The sequence below is a fragment of the Cimex lectularius genome, unplaced genomic scaffold, assembly GCF_000648675.2.
Source record: "Cimex lectularius strain Harlan isolate CLEC.00 unplaced genomic scaffold, Clec_2.1 scaffold63, whole genome shotgun sequence".
Classification (NCBI taxonomy): Eukaryota; Metazoa; Arthropoda; class Insecta; order Hemiptera; family Cimicidae; genus Cimex; species Cimex lectularius.
In genome coordinates this window covers 992,530-1,020,518 of record NW_019392694.1, presented here as the reverse complement: position 1 = coordinate 1,020,518, position 27,989 = coordinate 992,530, and the positions used below count along the sequence as shown (strand labels likewise).

The 27,989-nt window shown below is 35.1% G+C and overlaps 1 protein-coding gene and 1 non-coding gene across 2 annotated transcripts; both read left to right on the top strand.

The window, feature by feature from the left end:
• LOC106674017 lies at nucleotides 1-27,846 on the top strand. Its single transcript, XM_014406447.2, has 9 exons — nucleotides 1-60; nucleotides 19,222-19,323; nucleotides 22,445-22,639; nucleotides 22,705-22,869; nucleotides 24,824-25,048; nucleotides 25,106-25,201; nucleotides 25,261-25,380; nucleotides 25,440-25,517; nucleotides 27,210-27,846. Exons 2-9 carry the CDS (start codon nucleotides 19,225-19,227, stop codon nucleotides 27,399-27,401), a joined length of 1,170 nt encoding a protein of 389 aa, XP_014261933.1. The 5' UTR covers nucleotides 1-60; nucleotides 19,222-19,224; the 3' UTR covers nucleotides 27,402-27,846.
• Trnad-guc lies at nucleotides 8,444-8,516 on the top strand. Its single transcript has one exon. It is a non-coding gene; the product is annotated as a tRNA-Asp (tRNA).
• Nucleotides 27,847-27,989: the final 143 nt, after the last annotated feature.

Below are 27,989 nucleotides of genomic sequence, written 5' to 3'. Positions count from 1 at the left end.
TCTACCAGTGTTGAACGGGTGTCTGTGAAGGATTTTCTTACATATCTACGTACAAAATACGTGAGTTTTTCCATAATTTGTGCGATTTTTCTTGTTTATTTTTCTATTTTATTTTGCTTTTTTTCGAGCCTGGTAAGCTCATCGAAAGGTTGTTTCATTAATTAATTGCCACCATGTATCTAAACTATGCCTTTAATAATAAAAATAGAAAAATATTAGTGACGACTTATTCTATCATAAAAAATATGTAAATATATTTTCTGGTCTCCCTTCATAATGGAAATAAAATTAAAATTAATTAATGCAATAAAAGAAAACTTATCTTATATAAATTTTTAGAATAGACACCATAGACAAAGCATGTAAAATTACACAGTTTTGCTTTCTAAAAATTGCAGTAGTATTTTTAAAATATGTATATTTCGATTAATATGTAAGAATTCTCACATTAATTATAAATGGAATTAAATTATTCTATTTATTATAAACTATAGTGCAATTCTCCAAAGATTTTGGCTGTTACCCTTCTGGTTCTCTTTCACATGTTCGCTGTTCAAAAAAGGACTGAATTTTAAAATATTTTAAATAAAATTAAATTTTGCGGCTAAAAAAATATACAAAAAGTTATCCAAAGTACAAAATAATATATACACTATTTGTAGAATAATCTATAAAGTGTGCATGCGTTGGGGGCTGAAATGACCTATCTGTCGACAGCCCCGTTGGAGCCTAACTAGTGCTATAATCTAGTTATTATATTTATATAATTTATTGGTTGGGAAGCGATGTTCTGCATCTGGTTTAAGGGAGCGACCAGCGACCCAATGGCATAACGGTGTACATGAACTCCCATGAGGTATAAATCCTTAGGGTCAGCACATCACGGAGTGACAATCCTTCGGGATAAAAGCATGCATAATAAAATACACATTAACAAAAAATATATTAATCTTATGCTGCAATAGAAATAGAATAAAGAAGAATACAAAACATCGTAATAATAATGAGCTGCAAATTGAATTGTTCAATGAACTCCCAACGATAATGGCAAGCATCAAATTTTACTGGCTGCAGGCTTGGTTCATTTAGAAAGGCTCGATCATCTTCGAAGCGATCCAATACAAAATAAGAACCTCTTACAAGAGAGTAAGTTTCGCCAAAAAATGATCAATATATTATTTTTCTACATAAATAGCATAGTTGTTTATCCATGATGGAGTTTTAATGGAGTGGAATTTAAAAATTAAATATCGCCGCGAAGTTGGAAAACAGTGATCTCTTGTTTTCAACACCCCCACACAAAGTTTCTCGCCCACCAACTGAACATGCCGTTCTGTCCCGCTTTTTGTATAACAGAAAACTCTCAGTTGATATCTCTCCCGAGTGCTGGACCTTATCCTAGACAAAATACTCTGGAATTTGCTCCATCTTTAACCTTTATAAATATAAACAAATTGTCTATAGATAACCGAACAGAAGGATGTTTCTACATGGAATTCCACTGTTCATACCAAAATGCCCTTTAATGTAATTTTTTAAATTACTTTCAATTAATTAAGGTTTTTAGTTGAGATAAAAAAGTCAGTGTCATGAGCGGGATTCGAACCCACGACCTTCGGCTTGATACGCCGTTACTGTACTACTTGATATATCTTCACTTCCATTTACTCGGGCACTAACTTCCCATCTCAACCCCACCTTTTGAATTTTCCTTCCTTTTTGCCATTTTTCAAATGTCGTGTAATCTATTTGATTGTCGGCGACAAATGAAATTACCACGGAGAGCTTTAGTGAAGGTATACTTAATTTTACTTATTAAATTCACCAGTTTTCGTGGTATGCTTGACCAATTAATATCTTTCAATTAATTAAGGTTTTTAGTTGAGATAAAATTCAAAGATATTAATTGGTCAAGCATACCACGAAAATAGTGAATTTTTAAATAACGATGGGCAGGGGTTTGCAATCCTTTTTTACAAAATTAATGTGCCACCTCAAAGTAGAAAAAAAGGGACCAACGTTTAAATAAATATATTTAGGGGTAAGAAGTACTACTCAAATAAATTATAATAAAGAATAAAATCCTTATTAAACTCAATTCTTAACTGTTTTTGAAACATTTTTTTTTTAAATTTTAAATTAACAAATTTTTAGTGGGCGTTGGTGGCTGCAACTGTTAAGGCACGGTGGCTCTGAGGTAAAGCTTCAACGGCCCTGAATTCGAACCAAACATAATATTACAAATGGTTTTTTGCTTTGTTTTTTCAAAAATATCCGGGGTTGATTTGACCTCTTAAATATAGCCTGCCGAAACAGTTAAAATTAATAATTAATGAGTCAATAATATAAAAAAATTAAAACCACGGTTTTTTACTTATGCTTTAGTTCAAACCCACAAAATGTTTTGGTTCTTTAAAGAAAACTTCGGCTATTTTTTGGAGAATAAAGTTGTTCAATTGTGAAAATTCCTAAAATATTATTTATTTAAAGAATATTTACAGGGCGTCGATGGCCACAACGGTGCTCATCACTGTATGGTAAAGGTCACGGGTCCGAATACCAGCACGGCCTGAATTTTAATTTAGAATAATTGAAAAAAGTATTTTAAAGTAGTTCTGACCCCATGTGGCGACACGCAACGGGTAGTTGGACGTAAGCCGTCCTGTATGACAGGAGTTACTTTTATTTATTTATGAGAATTCCCTAAATATACAAATCCTATGCAACAAAAATTCTTATGAACTTAGACTGGATACTTGTCCATTTTTAAAACAACTGGATTTTAAAAAAACGTACTAACCGACTCCATCCGATAAGATTTTTGTATTTAGGCCCACTGTTTCAATTTTTGGAGGAAGTAGGACTGTTCATGCGCTATTCAGCACTGATAAATATTTTCTCTTTGTGTCCCATTTTGGGTTATTGGGAGTGAATGTATATATTAGCGTGAATGTTTAGTATGAGAATATTGAGCACCCAAATGACTTAAATTTGTTTGTTACGTAATTCGTTAAAGAAATTTTGAGTACTTCGCCAACCTACTTGATTGAATGAGTGAGAGTGTGTCTGACATGACCTAGTTGTTGACCAGTCCTCGAGCGGCGGATAATCGAGTTCTGCCTTCAGATCCCGAAGTGGATGATATTCATTAGTTCAATCCTCAACAAGAAATCATATAAATTAATCAATCTTAACTTTTTTAAGAGGATATTTGGGGAGATTATAAGAGCCCTCGGAGTGCCGGTGTTATTGGAAAAAAAGCCCATTCGCAAGTATGTCGGTTCGAATTCAGGGCCAGTGGATTCGAACCCGTGACCTATACCATACACGATGAGCGCCTTAATCGTTGTGGCCATCGGTATAGTAAATATTTTTTAAATAAATAATATTTTAGGAATTTTCACAATTGAACAGTTTTATTCTCCAAAAAATAGCCGTTGTTTCCTTTAAAGAACCAAAACATTTTGTGACTTTAAACTAAAGCATAAGTAAAAAACTGTGGTTTTAATTTTTTTATATTATGGACTCATTAATTATTAATTTTAACTGTTTCGGCAGGCTATGACACAATTATCCTTATTTTATGTGCTCTACCCTAAGCCTTTTTTAACGGTTCACCGCTAGAGCCTTACGAAAAATTCACATAAATTTATTCTTGATTTAATTGATCTGTGCACCTAACATTATTAGTTTTCATTGAATTTATTTACTGGGCCTATTCGTTATGCTACGAACGACCATTTTATTTCTATGAAAAGATTGAATTTCCGGCAGTAAATTGATAAAAACGGACACCAATGGAGTAGAGTAGAAAATTGTTGGAAAACAAGCAATATAATTAATCAAGTAATTAAAAAGACAATAAATGGGGCATCTCTTGTCATTTGGTGTACAAAAAGTACGATTAAATTTCATAATTAAACATTTACAATTAGCGTGATGTTAAAAAAGTTAAACGGTTCAGAATCGGGCCATGAAGAACATTTTTGTTCCAAATGTCTCGTATATATAAAAAATATATATCGTATATTAAAATTTTATTTTAATTTTTAAGACATAAATAAAAAAAATAAATAAATAAAAACTAAGGATCGGAAAATGCATATTGTTGGTAAGTTTTGAACTGATTCTTTGATAGGTACTATTAAAGGTTTAGGCTGGTTTTGGTTAGAATGCAATATGAAAAATGTTAATACTCCTTTATATCATTTGGTTAAGAAAGTCGGAAATCTCATCTCAAGATTAACTGGAATTCGAAAATCTGGAATGTACGAATATAAGTGCAGCCGACCCATCAGCACGGGCTTCTTTGCATGAATAATCCCGTGGGAAAAAATCAAGATCGTTATCAAGTTCGATGTATGTTTAATATTCAAACTACTTTCCTCCAACCTTCTATTTCCCAGCTGCCCTAACGGATTGATTATTTTAAATAAGAAGTCGAGCCGGTTTATCGAAGTTCGACTCAATTACGCTAATTGTTGATTTTTCTGTAAATTTTGATATTTCAACCTTTAATAAACATGTGTGGTGATTAGTGATCGTTAATCGATAATTATTCAGAAATCGTGAGAAGCGGTCTGGTGTGATGTAGGTTTCAGACAAACATTTTCTTTATCGTGCCAACGTTTCGATCTTTACTGAGATCATCTTCAGGGCCTTGTGTTGTCTGCATTTCAGTAAAAAAGTTCTCTGGTTGATAGCCGATGCATTGCGAGCCGATGGGATTCTATGAACAAATTTCAACTACATATGGATACGCAGCTAAAAGTATTCTGAAGGACATCACCAACAATGAGAAGAAACTCGCATCGGCTGTCAACCAGAGAACTTTTTTGCTGAAATGCAGACAACACAAGATGATCTCAATAAAGATCGAAACGTTGGCACGATAAAGAAAATGTTTTTCTGAAACCTACATCACACCAGACCGCATCTCACGATTTCTGAATAACTTTAATAAACTTTATGTTCTTGTTTTTCTTGTTTATATGCTTAAGGTCTGTACTCGATTACCAAATGTTATTTTGTCGGTATGACACCTTATGTTTGGATTAATTGTATTTAAAAGTGTCGACTAAATTATACAGGAATTGAAAAAATAAACTGGAAGGACAACACCACCTCAATGAGGGAATGTTCCTGTCTTTCCTTTTAATTCTTCTAATTTGCTTTAATGATTCTTCAGCCAAGTTTATAATGTTATATGATATTAGGGTAATCGACTCTCTCTTCTTTATTCTTCTCTTTCTATCTCAAGAGAAATTATCAATTGAATATAAAATTTGTAATTTTTAAAATTGTCGTCAATTCAGGATAAAAAACACAAATAACAAGCACATGCAGAAAAACATAGCATTCACAAGACTTGAGAGTACTCGACATTCCTTGGGGTAATTTGAGAAGAGCCCCTCTATTCACGCTATTATTACATGCACACAATCACGCTACACTAGAGTACACGATATTCATCGGGCAAATCTGAGAAAAGCCCTGCCATTCACCCTAATAAATGACATGGACGAAAATTCATTCATACTACTCCACAGTACTTGATATTCCTCTGGGTAATTGGGGATAAGCCCCTTCATTCACGCAAATAAATACATTCATTCCAATAAATACAACATATCACATACATGAAGGCATAAAAGGCATAGTCAATTAAAAATATTTATGATCAGCGATCTGTGCCTCAAAGAGATTCAAAAATAAAGACATTCCTATCATTTCAACGTAGCCATGCAAACTCGACTCAAATATCGTCGCGAGAATATTCACATGATCGACACTTAGGCCTAGTACACACAAGGCGTTGAATCGTGCGATCGGGTTAACGCGCGTTAGCGAAATACCGTGGAGGTACCAGAAGCGGACACATAATAACGCGCGCTTTTGCTCAACAGACGCTCCAACGCGCGATTGACCAACGAATCGAGGTACCTACATCCTAGTACAACTGTTCAGTTGAACGCGCGATTTCCAAGCGATGACGGAAAAGACGGATATTTTTGATGTCGAGCATACCAGTTACAACCAACACTAGTGATGCCAGCTCATCATTAACCTAAACGTTTTTCACATGCGAGTAGTTCAGAGGTTGTTTCACTGCCGAGCAGTGCAGCTCATGATTCGGAAGTTTTGGATCTTTTTTAATCTTTAATATTCATATACTGTCTTAAATGCGTTTTTGATATTTCGTACAGTCTTGTTCTACAATGTCAACCTTTCCTATTTTATACCATTATTTTAAAAAAATAAAAAATAAATAAACACACTTATCTCAACGTTACGACGAGTTTTTCCTCTGCCGAAATGGATTCCCTCATACCTTGAAATGATAGTAAAATATCACATTTTATCAAGTCCAACAAATTGTCAAAAGGGCTAACTGACATTCTAAAATAATTGATAAATTTTGGCTCATATTCACGCAACTTTGGATAGAGGGTTGCAAAACATACTGTGTGAATTTATCTCTCAAACCAGGATGAATCCAATACTGCCTTTGTCTTCGTCTTCTTAATTTATAACGACGGTAGAGATACCAAAAACAAACTACTTCTTCGACTTCCATTATGAGATTGAACCAAAAACGTGAGTTCAAGCGTCACAATGTGTACGCTGCAAGCGCCTGTTAACGCGCGATCGATCGCGCGATTCAACGCCTTGTGTGTACTAATCGTTCCTACTTGGTGATTCAACACAGAAAATGACATGAAGCTAAATTGTGATTGAGTAAAACTTAAACCAGGGAGAATAGACGGACCTAGTTCATCAGTTCAACAAACCTAATTAGTTAGGTATAAATTATGCGACGTCTCAGCGTGTGCAGGAGTAGAAGGCAACAAAGGAGCGGATGCTCTTGTCAGAAAAGGAGCTGCCACAGTAGTGACAAGGATATATCGGGGAACCTCTTATAAGTGACGATAAGGCGAGAGTAAGAAAACAATGGTTATCTCCAATGGGACCAAATTAATCAAGAATCTCATTGCGAGATCTGAAAGGAAAGCAATTACACAATGCATTAAGGGAAGCAAAGAAATATTCAAAATCCTGATAGGGTTTTTTTTTCTTTGGGATACTGCAGGCCCAATGAGATCGGTCAGCCAAAACCGTTGATTCCTCTACAAATTAGGACTCACTGGTGTGCTGTAAGTGCGTTACTTTTAAAAGGGGTCGTAAAACATACCCCTAAGATTTCACTCTACCATTCAAACTATTCAATATCGTTTAATAATTTTCTTTGTTATGCACTTATTAAAACAGATAAATAAATACCACATTGATTTGATTATGAACTTTGGAAAAAACATAGTAAAGATAAGTGTTTACTTTTTATCATCAGTTAATTATTTTGCAAATACCTTTGAGCCTACAAAATAAACAGTTGTGGCTAATGGTTGAACCGGCACCGAGTCACTTCCTGGGCATCTCCACTCGCGCGTTTTTGAGTTATTCAAACGCATTTCGGCGATGCGCCATCTTTTTTAGTGTGGAAGTTCCTCACCCAATAAGGCGCATGCCGAAACGGGTTTGAATAAGTCAAAAACCCGTGAGTGGAGATGGGCCCAGTGACTCTGTTTGAGTTCAGCATGCGTTTACCGATTCGCAGACCAAAACACGTCATCAGTTGTGGCTAAGTGCTTCACCTTGGAAAATGTGATGATTTTTCCTAGTTTACCCTTTATTAAAAGTAGACGTGAGAAGTTTATGGCAAGTAGATTCCCATCGTAATGTAAACAGTCCGTATCGCCTTAATATTCCAGCCGGTTTAAAATCGCCTCAAAATACCCAAGTTCAACAACGCCTTGAGTAAACAGTGTGCACATTAAGTGCGTAAAATTGCATCCGCTTAAACTTTTAAATTTCGTCATAGTTCCGAGCTTGTCGGATTCTTCGAGGCGATATCACGACAACGGAGGGCAAACAAGCGGACCTAAAGAACCCGTCAATCAAATAAATTCAACATGAAGTTTTTCTTTGTTTTAAGGTGTGCCGGTCAAAATCGATTAAATGCACCACCGTTTCTTCACGCTGGAAGAATCCCACTACCCGATTGTCTCGCACTCAACGGTCTTCATGAAATGTCACATGCTTCAGGAACAAAGTTAATCGTTAACGACCGAACAAGTTAAAAACGTTAACATGTCCAAACACTGGCAGATGAATAAAATCCAACGGTTAATGAAGTTTAGTTAGCAAAGAGTGTAATTAACATTTTACAATTAAAATAAATCAGGCAATCTGCGATGATCTGTAATTTTCTTAATCCTTGCCATATACTTTTCAAAACACAACATTCATATTGACTTGAGTATTTCGACTTGCACTATGTTTTTGCATAATATAAACATACACAACTCAAAAAAAAGTTGATCTTTGGTATTATTTACGACTTTATACCTATAAAATGTAGATACCGCTGGACGTACAGATCGAGGTCACGATAGCTCAAGTGGTAGAGCAGCGGCGTGTCTAGCCGAAGATCGTGGGTTCGAATCCCGCTCGTGACACTGACTTTTTTATCTCAACTAAAAACCTTCATTAATTGAAAGATATTAATTGGTCAAGCGGATCACGAAAGCTAGTGAATTTAATAAGTAAAAATGAAGTACACTTCACTAAAGCTCTCCGTGGCCATTTTTGTCGCCGAGAATCAAATAGATTAGACGACATTTGAAAAATGGCAAAAAGGAGGGAAAATTCAAAAGGTGGGGTTGACATGGGAAGTTAGTGTCCGAGTTGTCGAGGTCAGGATAGCTGAAGTGATAGAGCAGCGGCGTATCCGGCCGAAGATCGTGGGTTCGAATCCCGCTCGTGACACTTTTTTATCTCAACTAAAAACCTTAATTAATTGAAATTTTTTTTATTTAAGTTGTTTCGATTGAAATACTAAATTTAGTGATTTAGTTAAGCAAGACATTTCTATTTAACCTTTTTTTAATTACTATTATTTTATCATGAATATTTTTTTATTATAACATCATAAATCTTGCCAAAAAATATATAGTAATCATCAGATAATCCGAATATTTTCCAGAAAATTTTAGTGTAAGTAAACCATAATATAAATTACAAATAGTATAAGCCTTAAAACACTCCTTTTTGGAACATCACAATTAATATAAGTGGGATTACTCAAAGTTTCACTTGTTTTACTTTTTGGAGACCTATTTAACAAACAAGATTTAATGAAATTATGAACTGAACTTTTGATATCAGTACAGAAAAGTTTTTCAAGCAATAGTACAGAATCAAACGCCTTTGAGATTTCCAAGAATGATCGTTTGAATTTATTTTTATTGCCAAGAGCTTTTGATATAAAAATCAGAAGCATCAAAAAATGCATTTTCTGCAGATTTGCATGATTGCAATCCATATTGGTTTGGGGCATTTATTATAAGACATAATGTAATTTATTAGCATGAAAGGAAGTTGAAACCCTTCCCTCGAATATCGAGTACTCTGGTGTGAGTGCGTAACGCCTTGAGGGTAAAAGTAAGTTATTAGCGAGAATGGAGTGGGTTCGACTCTCACCGACGAACATCGCGTTCTCTGGGGAAGTCATTGTGACCAGACGTATTGTGTGTTTTATATCTATTCGGTAGTTGACAACCGGAGATGTACATGAGAGATAGAGAATTTCATGAAATCGACTGAGTTTTCATATAAAAGCATTGAGTTAGTAACAGATTGAGAAAAAGATAAAAAAAGTACAAATCGCAGAGAGCCGGCGATGATCTCAGCAGTTTTTCGGCACATAAATTTCTACACTATATTAAACAGACTAACCTCTCAGTTCAACCTGGGATGTAAAAAAAATAAGGTCAACTGTTTTACAAGCATATAAAAATTTTGAATCAAGGAATTACGTTGAATCATCCCTGTTTTTCAAAAGAGGAAAGTTGACCCAAATTGATGTGAATCTCATTGGATAACGTAACATAGTAACGGTTAAATTCGGTTACCACTGGGAAACTTCCGGCCGTTAAAAAAAAATCACTTCTTCATCATATTAGCCAATGTAATATATAAGATTTCCTTCCAAGCACTAATGCCATGTTATCTTGCCGTATTTTCAATTTAATATAATAATAACAGAAGATATGACGAAACTTTTTCAACAAATCGTGGTCGGTGGAAAACAAAAAACAAACTTTAAAGAATTAATACAAAGTACTTTCGATTTGTCCATGTCGGGGTGATCGACTTTGCATTAGGTTTTGTAGTTAAGTTTTTTTCAGATGATCATGAGAAAAATTCTGCTGAGTATATAATAATCAGCATTTATTAATAGATGTTGAAGAAGAAGAAGGAAAAGTTTTAAAGAAATTGTAAAAAGAAAATTGTTTAATAGCCGCGATTGTTATGTTTTATAAGTCAATCACGCACGAACTTTAATAAGAGCACATGAAAGTGAGTATTTTGTGAAAATCAGGAAAAAATAATAAAAAAATAAAAGTAGTAGTTGACAACACTAGATTGTGTCTGTTAAGCGTTTGTAAAAGTTTGGATGTTTAAATGTCATGTTAAAAATGATAATAGTAGTAAACCATTATTTGTTTTGAATGGCAAAAGTAAAATAAATTACGATAAAAACACATATTTTGTTTTACCAAATATGTTTTTTTATCAATACAAGTCAGCATGGGATGAGGTTGTATGGTTAGAGAATGGTAGCATAATTAAATCAATTGAATTTATAATATAAACAATGAAATTGTGAAATGAATAAATAAATATTTATTAGGAATATTATCCTAATTATTAAACCCTATAGTAAGTAGAAGCAATGCAATACAAAATAAAATAAAAATACTCGCATGGGGTTTTTTAATGGTTGTGCAATTTTTTACAAATTCTTTATTTATTTGAAATTCTCCGCCAGCAATTATAAATAATTAACCTAAATAACAATGAAAGAAAGTCCCAGTAGATCTTCTTATGAAGCTGGGATAAAGTTTTCCAAAACGTGTAAAAGTTTAAATAACAAAATTAATTAAATTATCAAGAAGAAGTCTGCACAATTTACGGGACTCTAAAAGGCAGAATAGATCTTAAACTACTGAAACGAAATGGCAAACAAAATTGAGTCACTGATCCCGAAAAACGCGGAATCACCGGGTGAAACGGTGAGAAAATGGTTTTGAGGTCGATCTAAAAAAAAATCAATCATCGTACAAGCATTAGAACAAGGTAAAAAAATCTGCATAAATTATTAGCATTTAAATTCATTCAATTATTGAAAGAATTATCATTCTCGCTTTCTAATAATAAAGTTATTATTTATTTCAACTATTATGTATTTCTTGTTTCAATTATTATGTATTTTTTGTTATTATATGTGTTCCTTTCACTAAATTTTATACATATAATGAATTTTGATTTTAAATGATTATTATTTGTTTACTACCAAACCTTTACTAACATTGTCCGATATAAGAGCATAATTTATAAGAAGGCAACGAAAAATATATAAATTTAAAATTTTATGTTGGCTATTAAGTTCCTAATTTTTAATTAGCAATTAAATATAAGGCGTAATTATAATACTAAACAACATTGTATAAATTAATACATATTGACATGACGTTATCTCTGATTTACAATAAAAAAATACAAAATTGAAGCTTTGTATTAATTATATCAGATATATTTGGACGAGGTCGTCTGGGTTGCGTGCCAGTTGATGGCCTGATAGCCGGAAACGAGAAATCATCCTTATCCGATTAAGAATAGGTCACACGCGGTTGACACACAGGCTCCTGGGTCAAAGCCCGTGCAGGTATACCTTACGTTTGTTTGAGTGCGTGTATTCTTAAGCCTAGTTCGCACGGTAATTTTTTGTTCTGTCTCTCTGTCGCAGACTCTCGGATACATGTAGCAGACTCTTTGCCCCGCAACATTATTGCTCCGGAAATTGTGTCCGAATCTAGTTTGAGTCTGAGCCATGTCGAATGAGGCCGCGCTCTCGGGGATTGCAGTACCACTTTACGTAGCTCTACGGAGTGAGGAAAGAGCTAACAAAAAGCCTCCATATTGGTTGATTCGGATGTTCAAGTATTGCCTAATAAGCATGGGCACGATCTTCTTGCCACTGGGAGTGGAAGACTGAATGGGATTCTGAAATTTTGTTCCAGTCGACTTCAAATGTTATTTGGAAATGGTTGGATCACGAACACTCCACGAAAAAGAAGACGAATTTTAGAACGGCTAGTTTCTGCTACCAATATGCTAGCAATCGTTCTCCGTTTTCTCGCAAGCCTAACTTCATATTTTGGGCTAACTTAGCCACAGTGACTGCCTTCTTTCCCCTGTCTTTGTATTCCTCTGAGGAAACGTCTCACAACCATCGACGCATTTGTAAATCTTCATTCAACTGTAAACCGGAATCCACATTTTAACGAAAGTGAAAAAAAATTAAATAAATAAACAATACGCAAGACTGGTTGAGAGGTCCTCTCGGTTTGATTCACGTCCGCACTGACTCAATGTTTAGCAATATTGAGCAATGAATCCCATTTAAGATGAGATTCAAAACATACTAAAACGGAACACACCAGATTTAAGATTTATTGTCGTGCAGCGTCCTCGGCGCAATAAAATGAGTTAGTGTGAGAGGTGAGGAGGGATGGTGAAATAAAGCGTTACCATCACCCCCAGCAGTGTGTCTGTTTAGGATCGATGACGGAATATTTATTAACGTAATATTCATTCCATCGAGCCTAATTTAGATTAGCTTATTACTATTTTTTGTAGGTCAGTGTCGATCGACTAATCAGAATGAGTGCAATGTAAGCAGGTGTGAATATATATATTTCTGCGAATGTAATATATATTAGATGTTATTTTTTGGCTAGATTAAATATTGCATGCAGTTGCTAACTTGCAAAATTACACTTTATACAGATCGTATCCAACTGAAATTTGTACTTGATTGATTCTTAACAGTTTTCGAAAAAATTAATGAGCTAGCTGTCGAAAGCCTTGGAGCCTAACTCAGTTGGGATCTCCTGAACATCTGGCTCAAGGGTGATACGAGAGACCCAGCCGTAGGTGAATTCCCCGATGTACAGACCCTTTGCACATAGGAGGACGGACAATTCTTAGCGATGAAAGTACATTTAAGTTATTTTTGCACATTGCAATATTACTATAATGTACATTAGCTAATATTAATTATTAAGCCAAACTTTTTTTAAAAATATTTATCTGGATGTTGTGGGTTCTAGTCCCGCTCGTGACACTAATTTTTCATGTCCTTTGCATGCTTAAAATTTAGTATGGTAGATAAATGTAAATGTAATTAATAATTCACTAGTTTTCGTGGTCCGCTTGACCATTCAATACCTTTCAATTAATTAAGGTTTTTAGTTGAGATAAAAAAGTCAGTGACACCAGCGGGATTCGAACCCACGATCTTCTGCTAGATACGCCGCTGCTCTTACCACATGAGCTATCGTGACCTCGATCCTCTCAGACACTAACTTCCCATCTCAAGGATGAGGGAAAATTCAAAAGGTGGGGTTGAGATGGAAAGTTAGTGTCCGAGTGGATCGAGTTCACGATAGCTCAAGTGGTCGAGTATTGATCCGAAGGTCGTGGGTTCGAATCCCGCTCGTGACACTGATTTTTTATTTCAACTAAAAACCTTAATTAATTGAAAGGTAATTAATAATGACAAAAATTATTATAATGCTTAAAATATCTTAAATTAAAATTTGAAACTTCTCCTTTATTTATTTTTTTCATTTTTTATTTATTTATTTATTTTTTTTTTTTAATGGCAAAGTACAAGACAAAGAGAAGCGGTGAAATATGGTGATCGTCGATGCGCCGTTACTAGGAATTATGCCGTACCCGCTCTTTCATGAAGTCAGTATAATTTATGCCTCCCGTTATACTCTTTGGACGAAATTTTTATGGAACGCGAAGTGTTAAATTGCACAGTTTATTCGCTAATTAGAAAGTCTTCCAAGTTTTCTTTCGATATTATGGCCAGGCAAGCATGAAATAGAGGAATAGAACACATTGCACCGCCACCGCGGAATTGTTCAACTTGGACCGCGTTTTAACTGTACTAAGTAAGAATTGAGCTCAAATCGTTTTAAATTTGAAATTTTGAGACAATGAAATAAGTTCTAAGAAAGGTACTAGGTGAAGATTTGGCCAATATTTTAATAATAAATTCGAACTTTTTTATGAAAATAATATTAATTAACTGGTAATTTAATTAAATTAAATAAAACAATAAATTTTTTCTCTCGTATCATGTCTTTGCTGGAATGGATGAATGTGGACATATCAAAATAATAGGGTCACAATTCTCAATGCGTACACGTATTTCTCAGTCACTTTCACTTCTAAGTTATCCTTTGAGAAAAATTATGAAGAAAAAGCCAAAATCGCTATGAATAACATCTGGAATGGGGCAACACAAACTCTTCATTCTACTGAAATGCCAAACTGCAGGTCAGAGTCCCGAATGGTTCATTGCTACCCTTCGGAGGTTTGAGGGTTTTGATATCTGTTGGATGTGTAAAGGGTTCAATGGTTTTGTGTTCGTTAATTATTTAATCTTCCTAGTTTTCCCCCAATCTATATTATTTTATATATTAGAGGCTGAGTTGGATCCAATGTTTGTTTATACTCTCAGAACTCACTTCAAATACAAGGTTCAAATATTATGTTTTCCATCCAACAAAATACCAAAGGTTACGGCACACCAAATATCGAAGACAGAGTTGTTGTAGACTTCAGCATGGAATAGTTTAGTACAATAACTTCATGTTGCTAATGCTACCCTCTAGTTTTGAACTTAGTCACCCAAAAAAGTCAAAGTAGAACTAGTAATGGTAAGGGTCGAATTATAACTCTGAACTTTAAACAAAGTTTCAGAAAGGGAAGATTGTTCTCTCTGTAATCTGAAAGCAAAAGAAAACACTTTTCACTTCATTGCAATTTGTCCTATCTTTTCCGAATGCAGAAGGTTATTCTTCGAATGCAGTGCGTTGTCAAGACGGGATTTTAAAAATTTGGATGGATCCAATTGAAGTTCACTCATGGAGTACACCAGAGCAGAGCGGATTTACATAGAAAATCTTTTTCACGAATTTAATTTTTTGTAAAAAAGGAGGATATATTATTCCCGCTTTGGGCGATATTTCGTTTCAATTTTCTGGAGATATTTATCTGATAAAAATAATTTTTCACGTTTAATAATTTATTATAAATAAAAATATATATATCCTACGTATGTACATATGTAAATACTTACACCTTACATGTCTCCATATCCACATACGTACATATATAAATACTTACAACTTACATGTCTCCATATCTACATACGTACATATGTAAATACTTACAACTTACATGTCTCCATATCCACATACGTACATACTTACGACCCTATACAAACTCCCCCTGAGTGCTCTACAATACTCGGGAAGGAGTTAAACCCACTCTATTCTCGCTAATAACTTGCTATTACACAGATGTCACACATTCACCAGAGAGCCTCAATTTTCCTCGGGGCGTGATTATGAGCAACCAATTCCTTTCACGCTATTAACTTCCTTTTAATCTTCAGATGACATATTCGCAAATAAAGAATTCATATAATCTTTTTTCAACGAATCAACTCATCAAAAAGGGATTAAATACTTCATTTTCGTCAGATTTATTTGTAGCATACTCAAATGATTCCAAAGTAGGGGAAGTCCGGATGTGGAGTTTTATGACCCCATGAGAAAATTAACAGACGAAAGATAATTAATTAATTAATTTAATTAGGTAACTGTGTGTGTGTAATTTTATAGGTATTATATTATATTTTCATGAATGCTGGCAGACGGAATTTCTCTGCCATATCGTTTATTTATGTTTTCCTTTCCATTTCTTCTTCTTATTTTTATTTTACTAGGGTCCGCAACAGCAGAGGTCATATGTTCATTCGGAATGCCGGTGTTTAAAATAAAGCCGTTCTGTAAGTATGTCGTTCGAATGTAGGGCCGCTGGATTGAACCCCCGAACCTTTACCTTACAATGATGAGCGCCGTGTCAACGCGCGTTCACGACGTCATGAATTTTATTTGTTCCTTTTAAATTTTCATTTATTTGTTTTTTTAAGCCGAGTTTTGAAATGTGCAAATAGCTTTTGTCGTAATAGTTGTTTGTATTATTGTATTATTTACGATGTTATCATGGGAATTGGTGAGCATCAAGGAGCAGTGCCACGGTCCGTGAGAGACTAATTGTAAGGGACCTGGTCACTCGGGAGAGTAACGGATCTTGTAGAAGGACCTTATTTCTTACCGGCTTCGTTTTACTTCTTTAAAAAGGCCAGATAAAAAGGAACAATGATGCCCTTTAATATTAAATGTGCATTACTTTTTAAACCGTATCGTTCTGTGGTCGCGGTCCAGATATTTCATTAGGACGCTCGCCGGGAGTCGGGACGTGAAAAACCCCGCCAGCACCACGCCTAACGTCATTCTGCAAATCTGCATTGTACTTATCAAACGAAAAAGGCGTTCCTACCAAAGGCAAAACATCGACCCACTTTTACAGAAAAACCCAAAACATGACCAGTTTTTTAGAGTCGCTGCATCATTTTACATGTAATGGGAAACAATGTCATTTTCCTTAAATACAACATTTTTATTTAAAATTTATCTATAAATTTTATTCATTGAATGAAATTGAATATAAATTTAGAGTAAAGATTCGATACAGTTACATTACCGTCTACCTTGCCGGTTGCCTGACTGTTTCCCGGTACGGGTGCCTTTTATGGGAAGACATATATAAAGAAACAATAGAATTGGACGTTCATATTGATTGAAAAATTCCCAGGAAGGAAATAATATCTTGTCTTTATATTATACATACACAATCATTATCACTGTTATACATTTTTTAAAAATTTGATATATGTATTTATTATAATCCGTAACCTTATATACATTAAATTCACTAGTGGCGAACACTTATTAAATTCACTAGTTTCGTGGTCCGCTTGACCAATTAATATCTTAAAATTAATTAAGGTTTTTAGTTGAGATAAAAAAACCTTCATTAATTGTAAGATATTAATTGGTCAAGCGGACCACGAAACTAGTGAATTTAATAAGTGTTCGCCAGCAGCCAAATTCAAAATGGCGCCGACGAACACCGCCGGAGAGAGGAGTTGAAGTTAATAAGATTGTTTCGGCACTAACGGGAATGGAAGATTCCCGATTGAAAAGGGGATGTTAGTTTAGGAATGGTTAAATGAAGGAATAAATAATGAACGAAAGGAGTAATTGAAGACTCACTGTTTAATGAAATTTCTATGGCTTACAAGATGGCAGATGATCGTATTGGAGATGTGAAGGCGATGAAGACCGGAAAGCGGTGAATGTTTCCTGAATGCGATATCGTGCGTTGTTCATTAAGCCGGTGTACCGACCTGGTTCTTGCAGCGGCGTTGATGATGATGCTGGATGATGCAATCCAGTGGCGATGAGAATGAGACGATGCAATCCAGGTAGTAGCCAGTGAGATGATGGAGTCTTCGGGGGATAATGAAAGGATGATTCGTTCGCGGGATTATAATGATGATAAATGGAAGAACGAGATGATATATTAAGGGAAAATGGCGATGATAGGTTTGTGGACCATGCGGTTGTGAGATGGGACGCACGCGGAGGTGAAGATCGTATGGCGATTTGAAGGGAAATGCGTGGGGATTCGCGTGGCGAGGAAAACTTTAAGAAGCGGCAATTTTACACGGAGGTGAATTACTATGGCGCAAGGATGGGCTGGAAGGGATGGATGCTTGGGGAAAAAGAGGGAAGAGTATTACGATTGGTGGATTTCCAGAGGATAGGGGCTGTAGATAGAGGGGTACAAAGTATGTCGCAAATCGAAGTATACTTCACAAAAGCTCTCCGTGGCCATTTCATTTGTCGCCGAGAATCAAATAGACTACACGACATTTGAAAAATGGCAAAAAGGAGGGAAAATTCAAAAGGTGTGGTTGAGATGGGAAGTTAATGTCCTAGTGGATCGAGGTCACGATAGCTCAAGTGGTAGAGCAGCGGCGTATCTAGCCGAAGGTCGTGGGTTCGAATCCCGCTCGAGCCATTGACTTTTTTTCTAAAAAAAAACCTTAATTAATTAGCTTATGTACATTATTTAATGTGCTGAGAGACCATGTGTCGTGATGGAATTTAACAACCATTCTCTCACTGTACGAGTACGCGAGGAGTAATCCTCGTTTATCAGGTCGCGCGGCGATCTCCTCTTCAGTCGTCTGATGGGATTATAAGAGTCTATTGGATATTCGAAAACTCGATTGATTTGAGAAAAGAGTCTATTGTGGAGAGTGGAAAATGTTTTTGGTATTATTTTTTGAGCAGGAGGGATTTTGTGGTCATTGTGAAGGGGGATGTTGGAGAAATAGTAAGGAGCATTGACTACCGTGCTGGGGACTTTGGATAAGGAGGACCATATTCTTTGAATGTTGGAAAGTTTAGCGGTGTCCCACAGTTCTAGTCCGTACGCCCCAGTTTCTTTTGTTGAAACGTCAGATTTGCAAAACAGTAGTCTAAAGAGTCCAAACATGTATTTAATTCCTGTTGTTTTAATCGTGTGTGTAAGTTCCAAGTTAGTCTTGAGTCTTGATTGTACCAAAGGTAGCGGACTAAGTTTTTGGAATGGGAGTATTATTCAGGACTATTAAAAGCGGGGTTAGGGTACGAAGGGTAATGATACACAGTGATGATTGTGCTTTCATTACAAAGTATGCTCCATCCAGTTGTTCACAGGACATGTACCTGGAGCTCTGAATGTTATAAATGAATAATTTTTAACGACAAACGTGGACAATGCCACAGAAAAATACAATACTTTGTCAAAAAACCATACCAACATCATAGCTTTTAAGAGTACTTCCTTTCATTTTTATTTTTTAATTATCACTGCTTATTTCATTGTTTTAATTGGTTGTTATGCTCTTATTGGTTTCTGTTGTCTGTATAAAATAAAAACTGATGAAGTGTATGTGTTCCTGGCAAGCTTGACCTGGACTTTTTGAATTAGCCTAGTTTATAATAAAAATAAATAAAAAAGGTTATTTCAAATGCATAATTAGAACATAATTTACCTTTTGATTTTATTAAAACACCCGCTTATGTTTAAAAAAAAAATTAATGTCGCCTATGTTTTCAGGTCATGCGAGGCTTGTTATTAGTCGTGTGTCTGACGTTCATCGACCATTCATCCTCGTTCGGCGGCGATGACAAGTTCTTAAGAAAATACGCAATGATGAAGGTAAGCTATTTTGAACAATTTCTATTTGTTTTGACTTCGGCCGAAATAATGTTTTAAAAGGAAAATCCAAGTTGGACCATTTTACCTGTCAGTTTTGACAATGTGTCTAATAATAAATATCAGTGAGTCATAAATTATCAATTATAAAGACAAAAATATATGCCATAGGAAATGATGTGCTTATACAAAAGAACTTGGGTCGATTCTCGACTTGGTGCACTGACAATAAACTGTTATTAACTTTTCCAAATGTAACCATATTTCCTTCTATAAAAACGTAAAGCCTCATCAGTCTTCGTATTTCTTAGACGGTTGTGAATTGGAGAAAGTTTTGACCATTACTAACCTCGGGGTAGTTTTTGATAATAAATTCCTTTGTACCTCATGGTATGGTATGGTACGGTGAAAAAGAATACTAGGAAGCGGGGTTTGCACTCCCCAGGCACCGCAGCCTTCTGGCTTATTGTACCTTCCTACAATAGTTTCTTAGTCGCTGCTGCAATTTGATTCCCTAAGTTTTTTCCGTACGTTAGGTTAAATCTCCATTGAGCTGTTGCTTCGCATTAGAAGATGATATGAGTTCCCTCCTCCTCATTACATAAACACATTACATTACATTTGTACCTCATACTGAATCAGTTATAGGTCTAACAAAACTTAGGGTTTTCTTATGAGAAACGTCAATGACTTTAAAATATTTTTGCCGCTAAATGTCAATACTTTCGTGTTGTGAGAAGTAGTAAGTTGAATGTGTTCGTGCTTTGGTATCCTCGGGCTTGTAAAAGTAGCCTGCTCCGTATAGAACGTGTCCAGCTTCGGTTCTTCTTTTTTAAAATGGGTCTCAAATGGGTCGGTTTCGAGTGTAAGCAGTGGTTGGATTATGTGTTCATAAGAAGATTGATCCATCATGTCTGGTCTGTTTTTATGTAAAATATTTTTTTCAATTTCACTGGGCATTCATAACAGAAGAAGAGGAGCGAGCAGCACCCCGAAATCGATACTTGTTAAAGAAAAGCAAAGTCTACTATATATGGAAGTGTGTTTTTGATACGAGACACAAATCCATTTAAAAAAGGCAATGGTATTAAGGAAAGCCAAAGGGTCTAAAATCTTACACGAAGACATTGGTTTTCTTTCAGTTTAAGTGTAAAAGGGAGAAATCCCTACGACTTCAAAAGGAAATAAAATCTTCTGCTGGTGAGACTTATACAAAATTAAGAACAGTGTTGAAGAGTTACTTCGTATCAGGTAACTTCAAGAAATTCAATGTTGCCTAAAATACTATCGTCTGTACAGCGCACTAATCTTTAAACTTTTTATAAAGGTGTTGCTTTGAAGTAACATTAGGGTAGAAAGAGTATGGGATACAATTAACGAAATGTGTACGTGATTAATTTTTCATGATGATTTTGTATGGTAGAATTGTCTGTTGTTTTGTTTTTCTGAAAATTATTAAATTCATTCATCTAACTGAATTATGTCAACTAAAAACCTTAACTAATTGAAAGATATTAATTGGTCAAGCGGACCACGAAAACTAGTGAATTCATAAAACTTGATTCGGTTTTAATGGTCATATAGCTAGCCAATTTTGATCTACCTTGTAAAATCGATTTTACCATAGCTGTACGTTCGTATTGCTACTTAGTACTTAGGTCCAAGATGAGTTTAATTTCTCCTCCTCCTCGCCAATTTTTTTATTGGCAAGTTTAAGGAAAAAGCCATGATTTTTGTCTGGTTTCTCTTGAGCCAAAAAGTGTCGTCAAGAATATCTGGATACCAGTAGGGACCTAATTATTAATAATTAATAGCAAGACACTCGTCAATATACTTTTTGAAAGGTTTTGTGACTTTGAATTCAACTGTGCAAACGGTTTTTAGTTTGGAACGACCGTTTTCAAGTTAAAAAATGAAATCTCCAATATCTTCAACCAGCCACCTGGATTAATTCTCAGTTGACGAAGTGGAAAATTCATTTTTCCAAAAGCAATGCTCGTAAGTAGTGTTTTGCAAATACTCTGGAGAGTTAGTTGAAAACTTTTTGGTTCATTAAACCACATTAAAAAAAAATTATGTGTCCTGAGGTTATTTCCAAGAACGTTCCAATAAAAAATAAGGGAAATAGAAGTATTTTTTCCTTTGGAAATATTTGCCGTATGATTTTATTATTATTGTATTATTTTAAATATTTTACTTTATTATTTTCTTTTGATGAAATAGAAGTTAATCTCACCATCCAAAACTTTCATTTTTAGACAAATTTTAAACCTGTTCCTTGTCATTTGAGACTTACGTGATTTTCGTCTCTCACCCCTATTTTTTTTAATAATCCTTATAATTGATATAACGAATTAACAGTGTTTTACAAACCATTTTTACGAGCCCCGTTTGGATTGTGTAATTCTCCTGCTGTTTTTGTGAAGTATGTGACTAACATTTTCGAGACTTGATTTACAAAAATGTTATATTTTTGTAAATCAAGTCTTGAAAAATATTGTTCATGTTTGTTACATCATCATAACGATGATGTATTTTGATGATATTATCATTCCTGGAAAAGATGAAACTTACGGTTTCATCCAGGGCGGATGAAGAAGAGGATGGCTGAACGTCGGAAGTGCCTGGGTGCCCAAGCGACAGGGGGGTAGAACGAGTTGAGTTGAGATTTGTCCGTTAAAAAGTATAGATGTTTAATCATTTTATTTTGTTCAAATTGTGTGATTAAGTTTTATTTTTGTTACTTGTAAACAATAAAATTCATAAGTCATTTCGAGTTCAATTTTAATAGCCACTAACTTATCCAGTTTTCCTACATGTATATTTTTCATTTTGAGTGAGGGACCTGCAAATTTATGGGTAAAATATTTGTTTTAAAAATAGCATAAAACACTTCTATCTTTGTCCGTTTACATGGATTTTCTGCTACAACAGCGTGTGACAGCGAGTCAGTTTTATTTTGTACCTAAATCTACCGATTTTGATTAATGTTCATACCTAAAAGACGGCTGACGATTGAAATGTCAAGTATAAACGTTAGATGGTAGAATAATTAAGTGAGAACTCACTGGAATTGCTGAACCAAGAACGAAGCTTTTAAGTGCAACTTTATTTGTTTTTTTAGGTATACGAGTCCTGTTTTGGACAGGAGGTGGTAAAGGAAGTGCGGATGGAAATGAAAGCTGCTGCGTCCAAATGTGCCGGAAGTGGAAACGGAATCCAGCTGGGCGGAGCGGCGTCTCATCAAACGACAAACCCCCAGCACAACCAAATCAAACAAGGAATTGTAACAAGCACGATGCACAAAATTCATCATCAGGTGAGCCATTTTTGTTTATCGTATACATTGCTTATAGGCGATTAACTGATATCGATCCTTTGCAGAAACCGCACCACTCGGCCCTAGTGTCTTCGCACGAATCTTTGCCTGAGGCTGCTGCCTTGCACTCGGACGGCCAGCATCAACAGCAGCCGAATAAACAGCCGACTCTCGACTTGGCCAAGCTGCAGGAAGCAATAATGGCCGGTTATAACAACAAACAGTCCTACGTAAGCGCCAAATATAACCGTTATTGACTTGCTAATTGTCAAGTTTAACAAGGATTTATTTTTATTGAAGAATAAAAATCAATGCGAACGGAACCTTCTTGCTCATTATTAACTCGTTTATTTACTCACTTAGAATACAAATTGTATGTTTTAGAAATAACGAACTATACGTCATCCTTTAAGAAGATCTACATACATGTCAACATCCGTTAGCCATTTTTCATGAATATATGCTAATTATACAATTACTAACCCTTTGGAATTTTATTACATAAAAACCAGCTTGAGAATTATTATTAAGATGCGTTAATACAATTAATAATTGTGTAATAATTAATACAATTAACACAAGTCATAAAGTCCATGTACACTTAATTAATTAGAACCAATTACATGAATTTTTTATTTTCGGCCGGATAACTGCTTCGGTCATTGCCGGCACCACGCGTATATCTTTCTCACATTTTGAAAAATCTGCACTTTCTACTGATAACTTCGTTCTAATTGGCTACTCATCGGACCTTGCGGTTTTTGTTGCATTTCTCTTTGTATCCCTCCACAAATTTGTAAATTGAAGTATTTGACCATTTAGATACACACACATTCATAATACACATTTATACTAATAAACCTAGTTTCCTAATATTACAACTAAAGTGGAGGTCGGTAAGATGGTTCTAATCCTGCCGACCTCCTTCCATTCTCGCGAATAAATACATTCAAACGGTACAAATTCCACTCATACATCAAACTAATCCTAAGGTTTTTTGACGGGCCTGTAAAGTACTCGATATTCCTCGACAGCCTCGTCCATCCACACATAACCTCTCACGCTAATAAATACGATCATACTAGAAAGGACGCAGCATCTCTGTAGTATTACTACAACCAGGACGCTTTCGACCCTTCCCACAATCATTCTACAAATGTATTATCACTAACCGAAATCGGTGGGCCTGTGAGTTACTCGATATTCAGTCACAGTCTAAACCACTCACGCTAATAAATACGTTCATACAGTACAATGGGGGTCAACTACATGTGGGGGTTATATGCGGCTGTAAAGGTTTATTGATTTTAAATATGTCATAAGTCGATCTTTATGGTCGCTGTTATGCCTTAGAATTTTTCAGATATTGGAAGATAGGTCGCACCGCTCTCTGTGCCAGATGTTCGCATTCTTCTAGGATGTGCTTCACTGTCACAACTGCACCACACAGAGTTCATACCCTGGGTCCCTTTCTAATTAAGAGATGTGATATATGAATATTATAATATAATTAATTGGCTTTAATCTTATAATTTTCAGTTTTGAAATTTTTCTATACTATGGATGGAGTTTTTCAGTTTGAGCTAGTCTGTATATAAATCAGGCTGTCTCATTTGAAGCTTTCCATAAAATCAATTATTCTTTTTCTTGACCAAGTTACGTTTTGTTCATCACGAGATGAATTTGTTTAGGTTCGTTAGTTGTGACATGAATTTCTTCTTTAAATTGGATTATCTATCCATCTACTTAAATGGATGGATGGTTGAGAAAATTTTATAATCCCATAGATCCAGAAAATCTCTTGTTTTCTAAATATGAGTTTTTAATGTATCAGGTTTTCCTTTCTTTAAATATGACAAAAATTTGAATAAAACTTTTGCTATAAAAATATTTCATAAAAGAATCCAACATGGCTTATTGCAAGACTTAATATTCTTGCATATTTAGTACTTGAATTATTTCCTAATTCTGTTCACTCCAATAAAGCTGAAAAGTTTGTCATATTCTATGTCCTGCCAATTATTTCATTGGCACGAATAACCAAAGTCCAACTGTAGGATGTTTTATTATTTATCTCATTCCTGGTGTAATAATTTGTTTCTTTCATAACTCTGTGTATTAGTTCATCAAAGAGTTTAACCCTGAGGAATAATAAAGTACAATTCTGTGTTGTTTTTCTGTTAGACCCAGCAGACTTTTTCTTCGTCGAACCATCACCAGCCTGGATTCGCCCAACAGCCTCATTACCAACTGGGCTTTAGCAGCCGGCCCTACTACCAGGCTGCCCAACCGATGCCCTATTATCCTCCACAGCACGCGCCTTACCCTCAACCTCCTCAGCCGTACATGCCGAGCCCCTATTACCAGCAGGCTTACCAACCTTATCAACCCTATTATGGCCGTTCATCCGTGAGTACACAAACGAGACATAAGAAAAAGTCAAAATAAATAGAATATTTTGTACAGAGGGATCTGGACGTGAGAGGACAGCTTGAGACTCTGACGACCAGGATGTCCGGCAGGATAAGGAATGTAACTTGCGTCATGCAGGAACTAGGATATGTAAGTCCAGACGACTTGCAATACTAACTAACCATTCATTTGTCCATTTTTATGTTTAGCTTGATAACAATTTAGAACCAGATTACAGTCGCATGATTGATCGAATTGCAAGACTTCCAGTTGCCGACGATCTGAAGAAAGACATGACCGAGGGTGTAGACTTTTGCAGACAGTTCTCGGTATTTGTTTTCAGATAAATGACATGCGAACATTGAATTATTTAAGTTCTTATTCGCAGCAATGCGTTCCTGATGATCGAAAGGACAAGCTTATCAGAGAAATGGTGAGACCGATGTTCTTCTTCAGATGCTACAAAGTAAGTAACAGCTTGTACATATAACAAAAATTACTACCAATCTTTTCTTAATTCTTTATTACGAAACTCCCTTACTTTGGAAATATTCAAACATAACCTCTTCCTGAAAACTGGCAAACCAGTTCACAAAGCCTCATCATATTGCCCAATTAGCTGACTTCCAATCATGTCCAAAGAATTTGAAAAAATTCTCCTCAAAAGATGTTGCCAAAATTAAATTCTTTCTTACAGATCATCAGTTTGGCTTCATTCCACAGTCCAACAAGTTTTTCGCATTGTAGACCGCAAAGAATATTGTATGGTAGGCTTTCTTTATACGCCACAAGCGTTTGACCATGTGTGGCACAAGGGTCTCCTGTACGTGTCTTATCAAATACCCTCTACTTAACCCTCCGCTCTTGGCTAACAGAGCAGTTCTTTCGGGTCTGATAAGGATCAAATTACTCCGAAACTGCTCTCTGGCCACAGAAGTGCTTTATACTTGCATATTTTGCCAATGACACAGATGTACTCTTAAGTCCTACTCCGATCCAGCCATATCACATGTATAGCAGATTGGTGTAGACATTGGAAAATGATGATAAATGCAAGCAAGTGTGAGTACATGTCACATTTACACCCCGAAGCAAAACTGTTCTCCCAATATACTACACCAACATTCCTATACACAAATCCGATTGTGTTCGCTACTTTTGGTTTCCCTAAACTTATTTATACTTAACATGAAAGCAGCATAAACAACTGAAACAACAAAATTTGAACAGAAGTTACGGTTTACTCTACAAACTTAAAGGACAAAAATCAAATTATGATTTACAAAAGACTACTACAACCAATTTGGGCACACGGTGTTAAACTGTGTTTGTTACACCTCTAAGCCTTCTCACATCCAACATCTCCAATCCTTGCAGTCTAAAGTTCTCAAATTAATTATAAATGCTCAAATTAATTATGTCTCCAATTTACCCTCCACAACGGCCTTAAAATCCCATTTATCCAAAACATAATTTCTCAAAAATTTACCAAGTTTCATAATAATAGTCTCATCCAAGCTTTGTCCAGCAGAAACCATCCCATAAGGCGTCTCAAGAGGAAATGGCCCCCGCAATCTCCTTTCTGAGGAGTAGGCAATGAAGTTTATTAAGTGAAGTGGCAGAATAATATTGATTATTTACTCCCCACAATATAAATATTTAAATAGCTGTAAATCTATCTATATTCGTCAAATTACATGTTCCAAGAAAGAATTGCAGAATGTAACAAAATATTGGAAAAGAATTTCTACAATTCTTTATAATCATTAGTTCCTTTCTTACCAATTTGTATTGGTATTTTATTTGGAAATTTGTGCTGAACTTCCAATTTAAATTTGGGATAAAAAGTACAATTGCACTTATGAATATTAAAAAAGTGGGTGTCGGTGGCCATTGACACGACGCTCATCACTGTAAGGTAAAGGTCCCAGGTTCGGAAAAAAAAGAAAGTAATAATAAGTAATGCAACATTTCTTGATAAGAGGTTTTTAATAATACAGGTATGAATATGTGCTTTTTTTAATCCCTGAATAAAATAAAGTCACAAGTTGCTTTACAAGCTCAGTATGCATTTTTTTTTCAAAAGAAACATTTCAAATTGAAGTTATTATTTTTTTTAATTTAAATATTTCAATTTTTGCCATATCTCTTTGTTTAGCATAAGAAATTGGAGGCGTGCATAATGAAGGATGTCAGAGAGCGTTACACCAACACGGACGATTTGACCGAAGACAACCTGACAGGAAATGACAACCGAGTGGCGAAAGAGTTTAGCGAAGACAACATGGCAACAGCTATCTACGAGTTCCTATACGGTGGCGACAACATTGACATCGATACACTTCTCTGATGACGATTTCCATTCGATGTCCCAAAAGATATTTTGCACCAAGGTTTATAACGGCTGTTATTCCTAATGGCAGAATGACAAACATGTATTGTGTGTGTGTATGTGTGTGTGTTTAATTGCCTTTTTTTAAATTAAATCTGAATGAGGGTCATGCTACAAATCAAAATGCAATCTGTCATATTCAATTTGTTTCAATCTTTTAACCTTCATTCAAGACAACATGAAGATTTCCGGTTAAAGGAATAAACCTAATATTTCAGATTTAATTTGAAAATTTAAAATTTGAAACTGTAACTCTTGCAATTTGGTATACAGCATTCTTGTATAGAAGGAATACTGTATTGTGTAAATAGATGTTTTTAGATAGCATTGTTACAGTTTTGAATAGACTATCGTATAATTATATTTATTAAAAATAAAAAAATTAAAAACATTGAGCATTGAATATATTTCCATTTATTTTCCTCTGTGGTAGTGAATGATACTGTAATATTGTAATTCCAATTTTAACCAGAGATAAAATGATAAAGCAAATATTATTTTTTATTTTGCATAAACTATGAAAAAATAACTTGGGCTTTAGGAAGG